Genomic DNA, 15841 nt, shown 5'->3' with positions numbered 1-15841 from the left:
TAAGAATAGATATAAATAAAATAGAAAGCAAATAAGAGAGAAAATAACAAAGCCAAAGCTGGTTCTATAAAAGATTAATAAAATTGGTAACCTCTTGGTAAGATGAACCATGAAATAAAAGAGAAAAGATACAAATTATTACCAGTAATGAAATAAAAAGTATCAACAACAAATCATAAAAGCATTAAAAGGAAATATCATGAACATCTTTGTGTCAATAAACTTGAAAAATCAGATTAAATATACAAATTTCATGAGAAACACAAATAATCAAAACTGGCCCCAAATAAATATAAAATCTGAATATTCTGTTTCTATGAAAGAAGTTGAATTCGTTATCAAAACCTTCACACAAGAAAATCTCAGGTCCAGATGGTTTCACTAGTGAATTTTATCAAACATTTAAGGAAGAAATAATATAAACAAACTCAGATACAGAGAAGGGAATCCTTCCCAATGCTTTTAAGAGACTAGCATAATCCTGATGATAAAGCTTTTCAAAGGCATTAAAGAAAATCACAGAACAATATTCCTCATGAACACAGATACAAAATTCTTTACCAAAGTATCAGCACAACAAATTTAGATATATATAAAAAGAATAATACATTACAAAAGGGTTTATCCCAGGAATGTAAGGTTGGTTTATGACTTGGAAATCCATTAATGTAATTCACTGTGTTAACAAAATGAAAGATAAAAATCATTACTATTTCAAAGGACACAAAAAAGCATTTGATAAATTCACAAAGAAACTCTCAACTAATCTAAGAAAAAAATGTCCTCAATATAAAAAAGGCATGTATCCAAAAATCTGTATAACGAATATCATACTTTACAGTGAAATATTGAACACTTCCCCTCTAAGATTGCACAGGAAGGGAAGTACTCACTTCTATTTAAAATTGTACTGAAAATTCAAACAAGTTCAAAAAGCAAGACAAGGAAATAAAACGCACACACAAAATTCATAAGGAATATACTAAATAAGTACTAGAAATAAGTGAATTTAGAAAGACAGCAGGATACAAGAAGATAAAAATATTTCTCAGTACTAGCAACAATCTGAAAATTAAATTTTTTAAAATTCCATTTACAATATCATGAAGAAACAAAATGCTTGTAAATAAATTTAGCAAAAGAATTCTACACTAAAAACTCTGAATCACTTCTGAGAGAAATTAATGAAGGCCTCAATAAATGGTGGGACATACCATGTGTATGTATTAGAAAGCATCTATTTCCTCTAAATCAAACTGTAGATTCCAGGCAATTTTAATAAAAATCCAAACAGGTATTTCATTAAATTGAAAAGTACGTTCTAAAATTTACACGTAAATGCAAGTAACATAGAATGAGCAAACTTACACCACTGGATTTCAAAATTTTCTAAAAACTGTGTTAATTAAAATAATTTTATACTACTAGAAGATTAGATAAACAGACCAATGGAATAGAGTCTAGATAAGAATTAATTGAAATTATATTCACAAAAAGACTTGTAACAAGAATATTTATAGCAGCATTATACACTAGATCTCAGAACTGGAAATAATCCAAATGTCCAACAACAGTAGACAGATAAACAAATTATGGTGTTATTTATGTAATACCTACTTTCAATTTCAAAAATTGAACTATTGATATATACATATAGATGAATCCCAAAAATACCAAGTTAAATAAAAGAAGCCAGACCAAAGATTCCATTAGATTATTTCCTTAAATGATTCTATTTAACTGTAATTCAAGAACAAGCCAAACTATGTCACAGTAATAGATATCCAAACAATAATAGCCTATGTGAGAATGGAAGCTAACTTGAAAGAAGCAGGAGGACACTTTCTGGGGTGATGAGAATATTCTCCAACTTAATTGAGATAACAGGAGATAGTTTTATCAAAATTCTGTGTAGAATAGTTTATTAAAATTAACTATGCATATACAATTTTTGTATTTCACTGTAAATTTTAAAGAAACATATTAGAACTTAGGTCCACAAGATGTCATTAAGAATGTGAAAATGCAAACCACAAAGAGAAGGTATTTGTATTTATATATCCAACAACAATAACAAACTGTATCCAAAAACTACAAAGCTCCACAAATCAACAGAAAAAGATGACGAAATAAAAGAATCGGCAAATGATCTGAGTGGGTATTTCTTTTGAAGATATCTAAATGCTCAATAAGCATATGAAACAGTGTGCACCATCATTAATAGTAAAGAAATATGAATTAAAAGCACAATAAGATACCACTACATATCTACTGGTTTGGCTAAACTTAAAAAGACTGACAATGGAAAGTGTTCAGGAGGATGTGAGACAAATGGGACTCTCAAATACTGCTGGTGAGGCTGTCAATTGTTACAGCCTCTCTGGAAATATGTTGGCATTGTGTACCAAAGCTAATAAACCTTAACCTGCTTTTATACATTTCATTTTCATTCACTTCTATAAATACTGGCTTGGGTAAAGGCACATAATAGTAAGCATCATTTCAATGTAATGGGAGACTAGATACATTCTAGGACAAAACTGGCCAACTAATAGGCAGGTAAACCCTGAATATCATTTAGATGCCATCAATGGAATGATTTTAAAAGCCAAGTGATATCTTCAGTATACCCTATAGAGTAACATAGTCAATGAAATATCCATAATATAGAAAAACTTACAGGTTTACAGATGGTAAAAGAAAAAAACAGGAGAGATAATAAATACCAGAAATGTGGACTATATCAGAAAGTATGTAGCAAAATGTTAAAGCATGAAACCTTGATAAACTTTTAAAAAGGTTGTTAAAATTCATTTTTATCCTGTATCAATCACATTAAAAAGAGTGACAGTAAAGGAAGGCATGCATCTACCATATGCCTCTTTTAGATGCCACTGGAAAGGTAGCAAGCAAGGTAGATGACACCAGTCTCTCTATCAGCAGCACAAGAAACACTGCCATAATAGATGGAAGGCCGCAACTATCCTTATAACCCCAAATGAAGCCATATTATGCTACAAAAACAAGGACAATAAATCTATGCCCAAACCACTTGCCTAAACAGAGTAACATGCTAGGAGCATCAGTCAGAAGTCTTAGAACAGCAAAGTACATCATGAATACCAGAGCATTCTAATAAAATACTATCAAACAGCATTCTGAAATCTAGAAACCAGTTAAGAGCTGTAGGCTTAATAATACTGCAGTCCTCCTCAATTTGAGACTTATTAGTTAAAAGTGGTCCATAATCTTGTGCTCACTCAATTAAACTATTACTGGTCAAGTCCTAGGACAAGTAACTGCAAGCCCTTATCAACAAGAATTTTTAAGTAATTTACCACAACAAAATACACTTTTTAAAACCTCACATAAGCATAAACTATTATACAATTAAAATATTAGTATTATATATAAATACCCACAAATACTCATTCCTACTATACTATTTTAAATTATAACAACAAACAAGTACTGCAAGATATTTATTCAATATTCACTAAAGTCTTCTATTTGTCAGATTCTATGCTAAGTGCTTAGAGATACTGTATCCCTAAGTGTCTGTAAAGATACAGAAGTAAGTATCATATAAAATGCTCTAGAAAATTAGTCTAGAGCACAAGGTAGAAAAAAAATCAACTAATTATAATATACTAAGTATGATATTAACTCTCTTAATTGACCTCCACTGAACTGCCTCATAATATTAACCAAAGCCATGTATTCCTATGTCTAATGCTCATGGAAGAATAAATGGTACGGATCAAGAGGTTTCATTCTTGCACCACCTCACACTTTTGCTCCTACAAATGGAGGCTTAGGCTTTTTATGCTTACCAAGAGTCAACTATGTTCTCAAATTTGTTTATGCCAGTTTCATTTTCTATTGCAATTAAATAATTTAATATTTAAAGTAATATTGGAAATCTATGTTTTGCTACTAATAAGTGAATGAACAAACCAATGAGTATTGTATGCATAAGTTAAAATGATGACTTGATCTATAACTGTGGCTCCCAACATATTGTATATGGTAACTCCTTTGTAAGGTCTAAAATTAAGCTGTACAAAATGGCAGCCACTAACCACATAAGGTTATAAAGCACATAAATGTAGTCAGTGCAGCTTGAGGAATTTAATTTTTACTATTATTTAATTTAAATGTACTAATTCGCATCCAAAATAAGATGCACACGTAAAACACATGCCAATTTTCAAAGCTTTAATGTTAAAAATATAAATTATCACTGTAATAATTTTATACTTATTGAATATTTTGAATATACTGGGTTAAATAAAATATATTATTAAAATTAATTTTACCCATTTCTTCCTTCTTATAATGTGGTACCAGGGAAATTTAAATTTATATGTAGCTCATATTATGTTTCTATTGCTGAGTATGGCCTAAAATGTTTGATGATCTGTCCAAATAGCTATTTATTATAAAAATGTATAACAAAAAGTTATTATGAAGCTGGTCTAATAATTTCATATTTTACTAAATCACAACAGTACCCACAAATAATGCTTAATGCACATGGAGATTTTTTGAATTTTCTGAAATATATCTGGCCTAAAGTTTGAAAAATACTGTCTAGAATTACTATCACAATCAGCCAGGACATGAAATTCTTAAGATAAAAAAAACTAATTCCTAGAATAAGGTTTTCAATGGTCTTATGACTAATCATCCAATTGTATTTATTTGAGGCAGAAATGAACTTATCTCTCATCCCTCCAGAAATACCACTGTTTCTCCTTTCCAACTTCAACTACCCTAAAAACCACTAACAACAAGCTCTTTTGACAAAAAAATCCCACTGCTGATTGGGTCTTTTAACTACATTACCAAACTTTTAAACTCTACTAAAATTACATTTAAATAATAACTTCTTTGAATCTTTACTCTTACATTATCCTTTCGTTCTCCTTTTTTGAATTCTATCACTTAAAGTAAGTAAATTCTTATTAGTACATATAAAAATGTCCTTGAAGTTCTGGCTCGCTTTCTCCTTAATACTAAGTTAATGGAAAGATAAAGCAAAGCATTTGCATAGTATGCCTGATAAGAAAAAAATCAAGAATAGGCTGGGCATAGTGGCTCAATGCCTGTGATTCCAGCACTTTTTGGGAGGCCAATGTGGGTAGATCACCTGAGGTCAAGAGTTCCAGACCAGCCTGGCCAACATGGTGAAACCCCGTCTTTACTAAAAATACAAAAATTGGCTGAGTGTGGTGTCATACACCTATAATCTCAGCTACTCGGGAAGCTGAAGCAGGAGAATCGTTGGAACTCAGGAGGCAAAGGTTGCAACAGAGCGAAACTCTATCAAAAAAAAAAAAAAAAGAAAAGAAAAAAACAAGAACAGATTATGAGAAATCAGATTGGGGCGTAGTTCCACACATCATTTCACTTAACACAAAAAATATTGCCGATCCTTGATTTACAGCATGTGTTCAGAATAAAGACTATGCAGATGTTAATATTTACAAAAAGCAGTTTAACCTCAAAACTATACTAGTTTTATTACTGTGAACTTTGTTGTACACACCTACAGCTTACATAACCTAAATATTTATTAAGTAGTCAATTCCATTTTTCTATTCTGGTTTACTGATTCAAAAATCATAACATTATTTCTTAATAATCCTTTTAAATGTGGAAAGAATGTAATAAAACCCTTTTCCAGAGATTATGAACTCTGGCTTAACTAAATTAATAGAAAGATTATACTTGTTGGAGTTATTAAGTTTCCTTTTGGGGTGAATGTAGGGAAGAATAAAGTATGAAAGTTGAGCAATCTGCAGGGCAAGAGGAAGCAGTTACATAAGCCATGCTTGGGAGACACAGTTTAAATTCAGAGCTTTAGGGAATGCTTTACAGAGAGGGAATAAATTATTCAACTGGCAAAACTTGGCCCAACAGTGTAACTGCAATAAAGAATACATTCTGAGGAAAAAGTACTCTAATTTAAAGTATCTTAAATACAAAATTAAGCTTAAAGAACACCTAGTTGGCACATCTCTTTACATACATTTTATGCCACAGAGTTATATTGAGAAGTGAGATAAATTACTGCATACCTGGGAGGAGCTGTTGGATAAATAATTTTTATGTGTTGGAATGTTAAATCTTGATTTAAAACCTGCTTGATCCACATTCTTAAACCTCGTCCAGAATCACCTGATGAATCACAAAATCTAGATTAAAATAATTATTTCAGTAATACAATGCACTTAAAAGCAATCTAAAACTTTTATGCCACACAGAGGATGGAATAAGGGATTAAAAAAAAACTCCATATGTAGTAATAACCATATAGAAACTGATTCATTAATATAAATCAACTGACCAAGCCTCCATAACTAGTAATAATTTTGATTATTTTATTCCTGGCTTTACCATTGATTACTTCAAAGATTTTGTTTAAGCTTAAGTTTTAAGTTTCCTAATTTGTTTAGCGGGTATTACAGGAAAAAATAAATAACTTGATTTTTCTAAAAAAATATTATTTCCATATTTATATGTGATTTTTAATAGTCATTTCTTATCTTATTCTTAATACTAATAAATTCCCAAAGTGATTTTTAAACTTTGTTAAACTTCTGTAGTTAGAACAATCTAATATAATTTTCTTGGTTAAAAAAAAGCCCAAAAGATATATTCAGTGTAATTTTAAACTCGAAGAAATTACAATTTAAATTTGAAAACATGTTTACATGACCTAAAAGAATGATTATCTACTCCAAAGCTGAAAATAAAAACTTCTACAAAAATTAATATATATGTATTTACACAAAAAATGGAAGGAAATATAAATCCATCTTATGTAGTCCTGAGGAGGAAATTGAGAGGTCACAACTTTAATTTTTTAATCAATTAACTCATTAGGGTGTCAGTTCAAAAACTTGTCTATTGAATCCCTGTTAATGTGTCACGCACTGTGTTCACTGCTAGAGAGGAAATGATGGTGGGATGAGGGAGGAATAGGGTCCCTACTCTCGTTCAGTATGTAGCATATTGTGAGAAACAGAAATTAGTCAAAATATCACACAAATAAATGTGAAAGAGAAACATAACTGCTGCAAAGATGAGACACTTGGTGCTGCCAGGATTTAGAACTGATTGGGTTAAGGAGTTCAAAGATAAATGCACTAGGCCTATAAACTCTGCAAGATTAAGTTTATTATGTATTTTATCTGAGTTATTTGTTCACCTACTGCCTAGAACAGGACTGACAAAAGTGGGTATCCAAAGATAGTTGCTGAATGGTTTGAACTAAAATCTGCAGGATGGTGACAAGTACAATACAGAAGTAAAAAGTATCTCAGGCCAAGGAAAGGAGAGGTGCCAAGAGTCTGGACAAGAGGGAGCAGTATGACATGTAAGAACTGAAAAGCAGTTTCTACTAAAAATACAAAGATTAGCCGAGTGTGGTGGCACGTGCCTGTAATCCCAGCTACTTGGGAGGCTGAGGCAGGAGAATCGCTTGAACCGGGAGGCAGAAGTTGCAGTGAGCCGAGATTGTGCCACTGCACTCCCGCCTGGGCAACAATGTGAGACTGTCTCAAAAAAAAAAAGAACTGAAAAGCAGAGAATGAAAGGAAGAGTAGTGACTATAAAATGAGACCAGAGAAACTGTAGGAACCTGACAAATCTGTTCATGGAGAAGCTATGAATATTTCTGACAGCAATGTTGGCATGATTCTAAAGGATCAATCTGGAAGCCGTGTGAAGACAGAACTGAAAGAGAGCAAAAGTAGATGTACAGAGATAGTTAGGAAACTACTGTTCATGCTTAGACTAGGGTGATGATGTAGATAGAAACAGATACTAGAGAAATTTAGGTCGTAAGATTAATAGAGATTGACAACAGATTAGTTATGAAGGGTCAATAGTGAAAGGTTTCATGGATGACTGACAGGCTTTTGGCTGGAGTAACTGGGTGAACAATAATACTAGACACCTGCCTAGATGGGAAACACAAGAAGCAACAGGTATACACAGGTTGAGTCTGAATACAAGTTCTTATACCATGGGTTGATGGAGCAGCTATGGCCAGCTAGAGAGGAGGACAAAATCCAGCCTAGGGTCCTTAAGGAGGATAAGCTAATAATGGGTTTTATATTATTAAAGTGTTATTTCTTAAAAAGAGGGAGAAGGGAAAAACATGTGGAAGAGACCTTACATGACTCACAAAACATAAAATCGTGACTTTTTACAGAAAGTTTGCCAACCCCTGCCCTACACTACCTGATGCCAGTACCCTCTTGGATATCCCTTCCTACTCTTCTCACTCCAGGCACACTAGCCTTACTGCTGTTCCTTGAACATGTCAAGGAACCTACCCTGGGGCCTGTGACTTGGCTTTTCCTTTGTCTGAACAGCCTAATCCAATATGTACATTATTCTTTCACCTAAGTCTAGCTGTAAAGTGTCATCTTCTGTCACCTTTGTGGTGAGGCATATCCTATTTAAAATTGTAACACTGTTCCAACTCCTCAACCATGGAAGCATTCCCTTAACCTGCTTTGTCTCCATAAAACTTACTACCTTCTACTACGGTATTTCTTTCTTTCATTAGAACATAACATCCATGAGAGCATGGATTTGTATTGTTCACTGCTTTATGATCAGAGCACAGAAGAGTGCCTTACACATAGTGGCTGTGATATATTTCTTGAATGAATGAATTCATTAATTAATCTCTATCAGGCAGTTGAAATTCAAAGATTCTATTTTTCCCTATATATCAGTGACACAAATGGGTATCTCTAGGAGATTTCTGTGATTAGCACAGGGAGAAAAATATAGAGTGAAAAGACCTTGGACCATATTTAGAGAAACCCTATCATTAATGGCCAGGCAGAGGAGGATGAGTCTGCAAAAGAAAGCAGAAGCAGAAAATCAAGACAGAAAAAGAACCTGGAGAGTTTTTTGAGAAGAAAGTTTAATGTGGATGACAGTTCAAGTAAGAGGAAGACTGAAAAAATGTCCATTACATTGAGTGACACAGAGCTTGAGCTTACTGGTGACTTTACCAAGAGGCTACTCAGTCAACTTGCTGAGCCTTACTATACAGGAAGAAAGCCATAAACAAGACACATGGATTGGGCTTTGTGAGCGTAATAGCTTAATGTGGAATACACACATTACATAATTACAGATATGACTACCACTGAAAGAAGAACCAGTGTCCTATGGGAGAAAAACAGTGAATTAATCTGATCTGAGAGACTGAACAAAACTAATTAACCTATCATTTATTTTTATCATCTTAAAAGAAGGTCTGTCTTTAGTATTTTATTAATAGAAAAGGCTCAAATTAAGTTGGCTATATACAATTTACACTCTCATATGTTCTATGGCTGCTATCTCCTAGAAGAAAATCTCAAGCTTTTAAGGCTTTAAAAAACAAACAAACAAAAAACTGTCGTAACATTTTTTCGACCTTGAAGAATAAGAATGAAGCTGCAAAATGGCATCTATCTATCCATTCACAATGTCCACTTTTAAAAAAGCTGGTACCTTATTCCAGAGTAAAACTGTTAGAACTGTTAACAGTATGGTAAAACTGAGTGTGATAAAACTATTAGAATTGGTTTGCCCATATTCTAATTAAGCAGAAACGAAACATCTCCTATAACATAACCACATACATTAAAGTTTAATGTAAAATCATTCGCTGCTGAGGACCTACTGGATGATAAACACCTACTCCCAAAAACAAAGATGAAAAAGACCTACTCCCAATAAAGGTTTTATTTACTTCAATGGAGATTTAAATATATAGGAATCACATTATACTTGCACACTTTGCAGAATTCTTTGCGTAAATTCTTTGTTCAAAGTACAAAGGAAAAAAAAATATATATGACTGAATTTTAGAGACATACCCTTACAGTTTATAAAAATGTAATCTGAAATTTAAAAGAGTAAGGATAGTTATTTTAAACAAAGTGCTCCAGGAAAGAAAAAAGGAACACAGTCTAGGAGTTTTTCCTAAAGATAATGAGAATTGATAATTTACGCAAAAGGGTATAGTGTAGGGGAATTTCTGGGTACTTATAAATGAACACTCTTGGAGCCCTAAATAGCACTACTAACCTCCTAGTTAAGTATCGCTGTCATCTTGCACACCTCACTTTCTAAATATATGCCAAGTCTTTCCCTTTAAACACCATCGGTCCTCTTCTTCCCTGTCTCCAAAACGATACATCCTAGTTCAAGCTTTTTCACCTTACCCAACCAGAACCCTGAGTTTGAGGTCGGAGAGCTTTGGGTTCTAATCCCAAATCCGCCACCACTCACAGTAACAGCTAAGAGAACTTGGCCAAGCTGCTGAACTTGTCTGGCCTCATTTTCAAAATAAAGAGAACACCTCCCAGAACTGCCCTTTTCCAGGTCTCTGCCCAGTACCTTTCTAATTCCCTTCCAATCACCATTCATTTTAGCCTACCCGTCTCGGCTCAAAGACCACTTTCTTCGAAAAGTCTGACAAGCTTTTCATCTTTCAAATGCCTTAATAATGCCTAACCACATTTTCTTCTCTTACAATTCACTTGGCAGGAAACCAGGCACCGTCTTGTGATCTTCCATGCACTGCTGACTCAAGCTAATTGAATTGTTTTTGTTTTTAACTTTAGGTAGGCCCCCTAAGGACACCGGCTGCATCGCATTTCTTAAAAAAAAAAAAAAAATTTCCTGAGAGCTTACCCTGGGCTAAGCACTGGGGATGCAAAGATTGACACAAGGACCCTTACTCTCACAGTCCAGTGGGGAAGACAGATAAAAGTGATTACAGATGAGTGTAAAAAACGATACAGCATTAAGTACACGTTACTAAGGGCAGGCAGTGGAAGATATACCTGCCTCTGGGGCTCCTGCCCCTGTAGTCTATATTGGAAGTTTAATGACACAGGCGATAAAGGGGAAGGAAGGAAAGAGGAGCAGGAAAAAGGAAAGGGAGTGAAAGGACTCCAGCCATGGCACAGTGGCTCACAGAAAGGAGATACTCTGTAAACAGTACCTAAGTTAACTGTGAATCTCAATTGTCTACATTAGTAGGGGAGCCTGGAGAAAGCAATGGGCAATTACGACCCAAAAATCACTAGTAGCTGATCATGACAAAAACTAAATAATTTCCCTCTAGCAGAAGACTTACCTTACTAACTTGCTCTGTTTAAACTTGGGGCGAGGAATGGGGATGTGGTATAGGCTGCACTGGAGAGAATGTGTGGATAGAGGGCTGGCTGAGCAGCGGGACACAATGCCCTTAAGCGAGGGTGGTGGGCCAGTGACCGCCCGATAGAAAGAGGACGACTAAGAGGGGAGGCTGGGGGTAGGTGGTGCTGCCCGTGAATCCACAGCCGGGGCTGGAGACGGGTTAGCCACCCATCGGGCCCTATGTGGGCCCAGCGACACCTCCACTTGGGCAAAACTGGGGTAACCGAGGGGAGGATGTTTCCTGAGCTGTAGAAAACCAAGACGTAAAACTGAAATCCACCTGAGCCATGTAGGAAGATCAGAGAGGCGCTATGCCTCCCAGCCGGCGACACGATACAGCGCTGCAGAACTGACCCCGACGCAGCCGCCATCGCTGATACCACTGCCAGTCATGCGACTCCGCCCCTGCGTTGCCGAGCGGGGCCGCGCACGCAAACACGCACGCACGCACGCACGCACGCGAGGGAGGCCGCCCGGGAGCGCGCATGCGCAGCGCGGCTGGCCCGCTCTCTGAGATTTCAGTAGTTTGGAGTCAAGTTTGAGGCAGTTGTAACCTTACCGAATTTAGTTTTGCCAAGAATGGTATTCTACGTGTGTCAGCCCCGTATGGACTTCTGTAATGACTAATGGATATGTTTATATCCCGCGCATTCGTTGTAGGAATTTTAAATACAATCCCAAAAGTCAAGATTACCTGTAGAAATATCAGTATTACTATGTTTAAAATTTAATAGAACCATATTTTACTTTTCACTTTGGGACTCGCACAGGATGTTTGCAGCTTTTGATATACAGGGTAAGTCAGACATATAATAACTTCTCTTCGTGTCTCTTATTTTTAATAGTTTACAAAGCAAATCTAATTTATTGAGATTCTACTTTATATAGCCATTAGAATGGCTCTTATAAAAAAATAAGTGTTTGTGAAGATGTGTAGAAATTAGAAATCTTGGGCATTGCTGATGGGAATGTAAAATGATGTCGCAGCAATAGAAATAATTTGGTGGTTCCTCAAAAAGTTAAACATTGACATAGCGTATGATCCAGCAGTTCCACTTCTACGTATACAGCCAAAAGAAACGAAAGCAGGGACTCAAGCAAATACTCATACTTCAGTGTTCTATAGCAGCACTATTCACAAGTACTAAAAGGTGGAAACAAATGTTCATCTGCAGATGGAGAGATAAACAAAACGTGCTGTGTGCATATTGGAATAGAGTATTACTCAGCCTTTAAAAAGAATGAGATTTGGATACATGCCACAACTTGGATGAACCTTGAAAACATTATGCCAAGTGAAATAAGCCAGACACAAAAGGACAAATAATTGTATGATTCCACTTACATGAGATATCTAGAATTGGCAAATGCATAGACACAGAAAGTAGAATAGAGGTTACCAGGGGCTAAGGGAAGGGGGGTTGGAAGGTTGTTGTTTAATGAGTACAGAGTTTCTGCTTAGAATAGTGAAACATTTTTAGAAATGGGCAGTGATGATAGTTGTACAACATTGTTAATAAATGCCAGTGAACGGTACACTGAATAAATTTTATGTGTGTTTTACCACAATTTAAAAATACTAAAAAATGGATATTTTTCCTCTATAAAGGCTGAAACATAGGTATCTTTTAATTCTGAAGGCTGTGGCACCAGCAGGTTGCTCTTTCCTCATGTAAAATTTAACAAAGTAACACAGTAGAAGCTAAAGTGCCATTAAACACTGGTCTTCCATTCATTGTAGTCTGCATCATGTTTAAGCAATTACAACTTATCTTTTATTTGTTCCAGATAATCGCCCTACTTCCAGGTAACTAAATTATTTACTATCAAAGGTTAGTTGCCAAAATCAACTCGCAGCTATCTCGGTGTTGTGTTAATACCAATACTGTCAACCAGAACGGTGCTACATGCCATTAGTTAACCAGATCAAAAAGAAATCCTGAGTCATTTCTCCAAAACCCATACATCTGCAGCTAAGAGTAGTACAAATGAAGTCCCTGAGGAGGACAGACTAGGGTAGGCTGAGCTCTGATAGCCAATTCTTAAAAAATGCCTCTGTCTTTTGACCTGCCTTCCCCGTGTAAGTTCTAGATAACCTTCCATAGCCAGGTGAGAAGAGGGCAGTGCTGCTAGGAGAGATCAGCTGGAGATAGGCCAGGGAAGGCTTTGAGTTCTACTCTTAGAATTCCATTTACTACCAGAAAATCTTGCTGTACATCACTCCATGCTTTTGAGACAGCAAAAAATCAGAATATTATTATTTAAGAGTCATGATTATTAATAATAAGCAACTAATATTAATGGGATTCCCTAAGTGCCAAAAACTGTCATATATGAATTCCAACAAAACTCAATACTGTTACTATCTGCTTTTTTCAATGAGGCTCAAAGAGGTAAGGAACCTGGCTCAAAGTCATAGTGCCAGTCAGTTGTAGAACCTGGATTCATATGCTCGGCCTAACTCCAGAGCACAGGTCCTTAACTATTACCCACATTTACACATGAGTGCACAGAAATAAAGCAAGGGTATGTCCCAACTCTTATTTCTAAAACAAAAATCTGGAATTTGTATTGTGGCCCTTTAGAGTCTCTATTTATTAGGTGTTCCTGTGTTTCTTTAGCTTTTCCCAAGTTTCCTGCTATTAGTTCCTGATTTGTTCTTCCAACTATTCTACCAGTTTAAACAGGTCGATAAGCAGGTGGTAGATACCAGAAGCAACCTTCTGTATTCTGAATTTCACTGACAACTCCAGCCTTCCCAGATTCATTATTAGAATAAGCCAGATTCTTCCAAACCTAACCAAAGTGCTATTTTATTTTCAGTGATTTAAATTCTTAGCTATTGTTGCTATTCCTTTCATCTTTATTTATTTATTTATAGGATAAGCAAAGGTTTTAGATTACTATATTTAGAGATGCCATCTGGTAGGCAAACTGTTGAACAAAAATGTTTTGTTCCTTTCATGTTACTGTACTACTTTGAAATGTAATTAAGTTTCAGAATGGCTATTTGCTTCTTTTGTGGTGTATCTTTTGCCCTATGAAAGGTGGGGGAATATTATTACTGCAAGATTTCTATTCATACATTCTTTTACTTTTGTATGGCTCTTAATTATTTTTTTTGTTGTTGTTACTTGTTTGCTTTCTGCCACTCTATAAACTAAAAAAAGCAAGTAAACGGAACAAAAGTAAAAAAATCCCGTTTTGCAGGGTTTCAATATCTATTAGGATCTAACATGTAAATAGCAAAGTTTACTGTTCTTCAGCATGTTGAGAAATGCTTTAGGCCACACTTGGCTTAAAAAAACAGAAAAACAATTGACAGTTCAGCCTTTAGGATTTTTATATTTTGCCTGGGCACAGTGGCTCATGTTTGTAATCCCAGTACTTTAGGAGGCCGAGGTGGGTGGTTCACTTCAGGCCAAGAGTTTGAGACCAGCCTGACCAACATGGCAAAACCCCATCTATACTAAAAATACAAAATATTAGCTGGGTATGGTGGTGCATGCATGTAATCCCAGCTACTCGGGTGGCTGAGACACGAGAATTGATTGCACCCTGAGGCAGAGGTTGCAGTGAGCAAAGATCTTACCACTACACTCCAGCCTGGGTGACAGAGCAAAACTGTCTCAAAAAAGAAGCAAAAACAATAAACAAGATTAGTGTACTCGGTATTTTCAAATGCTAGCAGTTAAATGAAGTTGCATTAGTCATGCAAATAGTACACAGTTATGCATTTGTTGTTTGGCTCATTCTTAAGCATCAAACCATATCCTCTCTATTGGTTAGTTTTCAACTGTTGTATCATTCAGAGAGAGAGAGAAACACATGTACATAAATAATACATACACATTGCACAAAATACTTCAACTTTAGGTAATTTAACATTTTTTATAGATTAACAAAACGAGTTCCTTTATATATTCCCCCTGTTTATTCATGAAAGAAAAGCTAGGAAAAAAAAAAAAAACTTAAGGTCTTGAATTCTTATAAAACAGAAAAACTATACTTTTTAAAAACGAGCTTATAAACTTTAGTATAACCATTGCCTCAGTTCTGGAGACCTTAATCTTTTTCAGTCCAGTCTTTCTAGATACAGATGTGGGTGGTTCCTCTACTTCACCCCACTACTAGATGTGCATGGTCTCATTCTCTTTTTAGAGTAGATGTGTCACCTGGGGCATTATGAGATGGGCTGTGACGGCATTGGCACTGGGGGTAGGGGAATACATGGGTTCCTCAAACACAGACCAAATGCAGCCTTGGAACATGGATAGTGATTACTCTGCTGGATTATTAATAATCAATGTGATCCACACCAAAGCAATGTGTAGGCCCTAGAGGACAGTGAACTTTCCTCCCTTGGGTGCAGACTACAGGGTCATTGTATATGCTTGGACACCAGAACAAGGTTCTTTGCATTGCCATTTGTCTCCTCTTTCTGGGAGATGGGTCTTCTTTCATTTGAGCACCTCTCATGGCTGGTTCTCAAATTCCTGAGTCACCTCTGTAAACACTTCTCCTTCAACTTCCACTCAGTGTTTATATTAGTCTCAGTAGTCCCTCCCTCAATCTTCATATTTGTCTATGTACTCTAGAACCTATTACTTTTTTC

At 35.5% G+C, this 15841-nt stretch overlaps 1 protein-coding gene across 3 annotated transcripts in view; it reads right to left on the bottom strand.

Annotated features, from left to right (window-relative positions):
* The window catches only part of LYPLAL1 (lysophospholipase like 1), a 38821-nt gene extending 27168 nt beyond the window's left edge, over window positions 1-11653 (bottom strand). Inside the window, exons 1-2 of one of the 3 annotated variants that reach the window (XM_017526320.2) lie at window positions 11507-11653; window positions 6084-6183 (exon numbers count right to left, since the gene is read on the bottom strand). In XM_017526320.2, the coding sequence (XP_017381809.1) occupies window positions 6084-6183; window positions 11507-11597 (191 nt within the window). In that variant the 5' untranslated portion in view covers window positions 11598-11653. Of the gene's footprint in view, window positions 1-6083; window positions 6184-10459; window positions 10565-11164; window positions 11378-11506 lie in introns of those variants that run through there. The other 2 variants (XM_037737706.1, XM_037737705.1) reach the window with 2 other exon arrangements.
* Window positions 11654-15841: the final 4188 nt, after the last annotated feature.

The sequence above is a fragment of the Cebus imitator genome, unplaced genomic scaffold (genome assembly GCF_001604975.1).
Source record: "Cebus imitator isolate Cc_AM_T3 unplaced genomic scaffold, Cebus_imitator-1.0 Scaffold42, whole genome shotgun sequence".
Classification (NCBI taxonomy): Eukaryota; Metazoa; Chordata; class Mammalia; order Primates; family Cebidae; genus Cebus; species Cebus imitator.
Note: the sequence above shows the minus strand (reverse complement) of the source record. Positions and strands in the feature narration are given on the sequence as shown.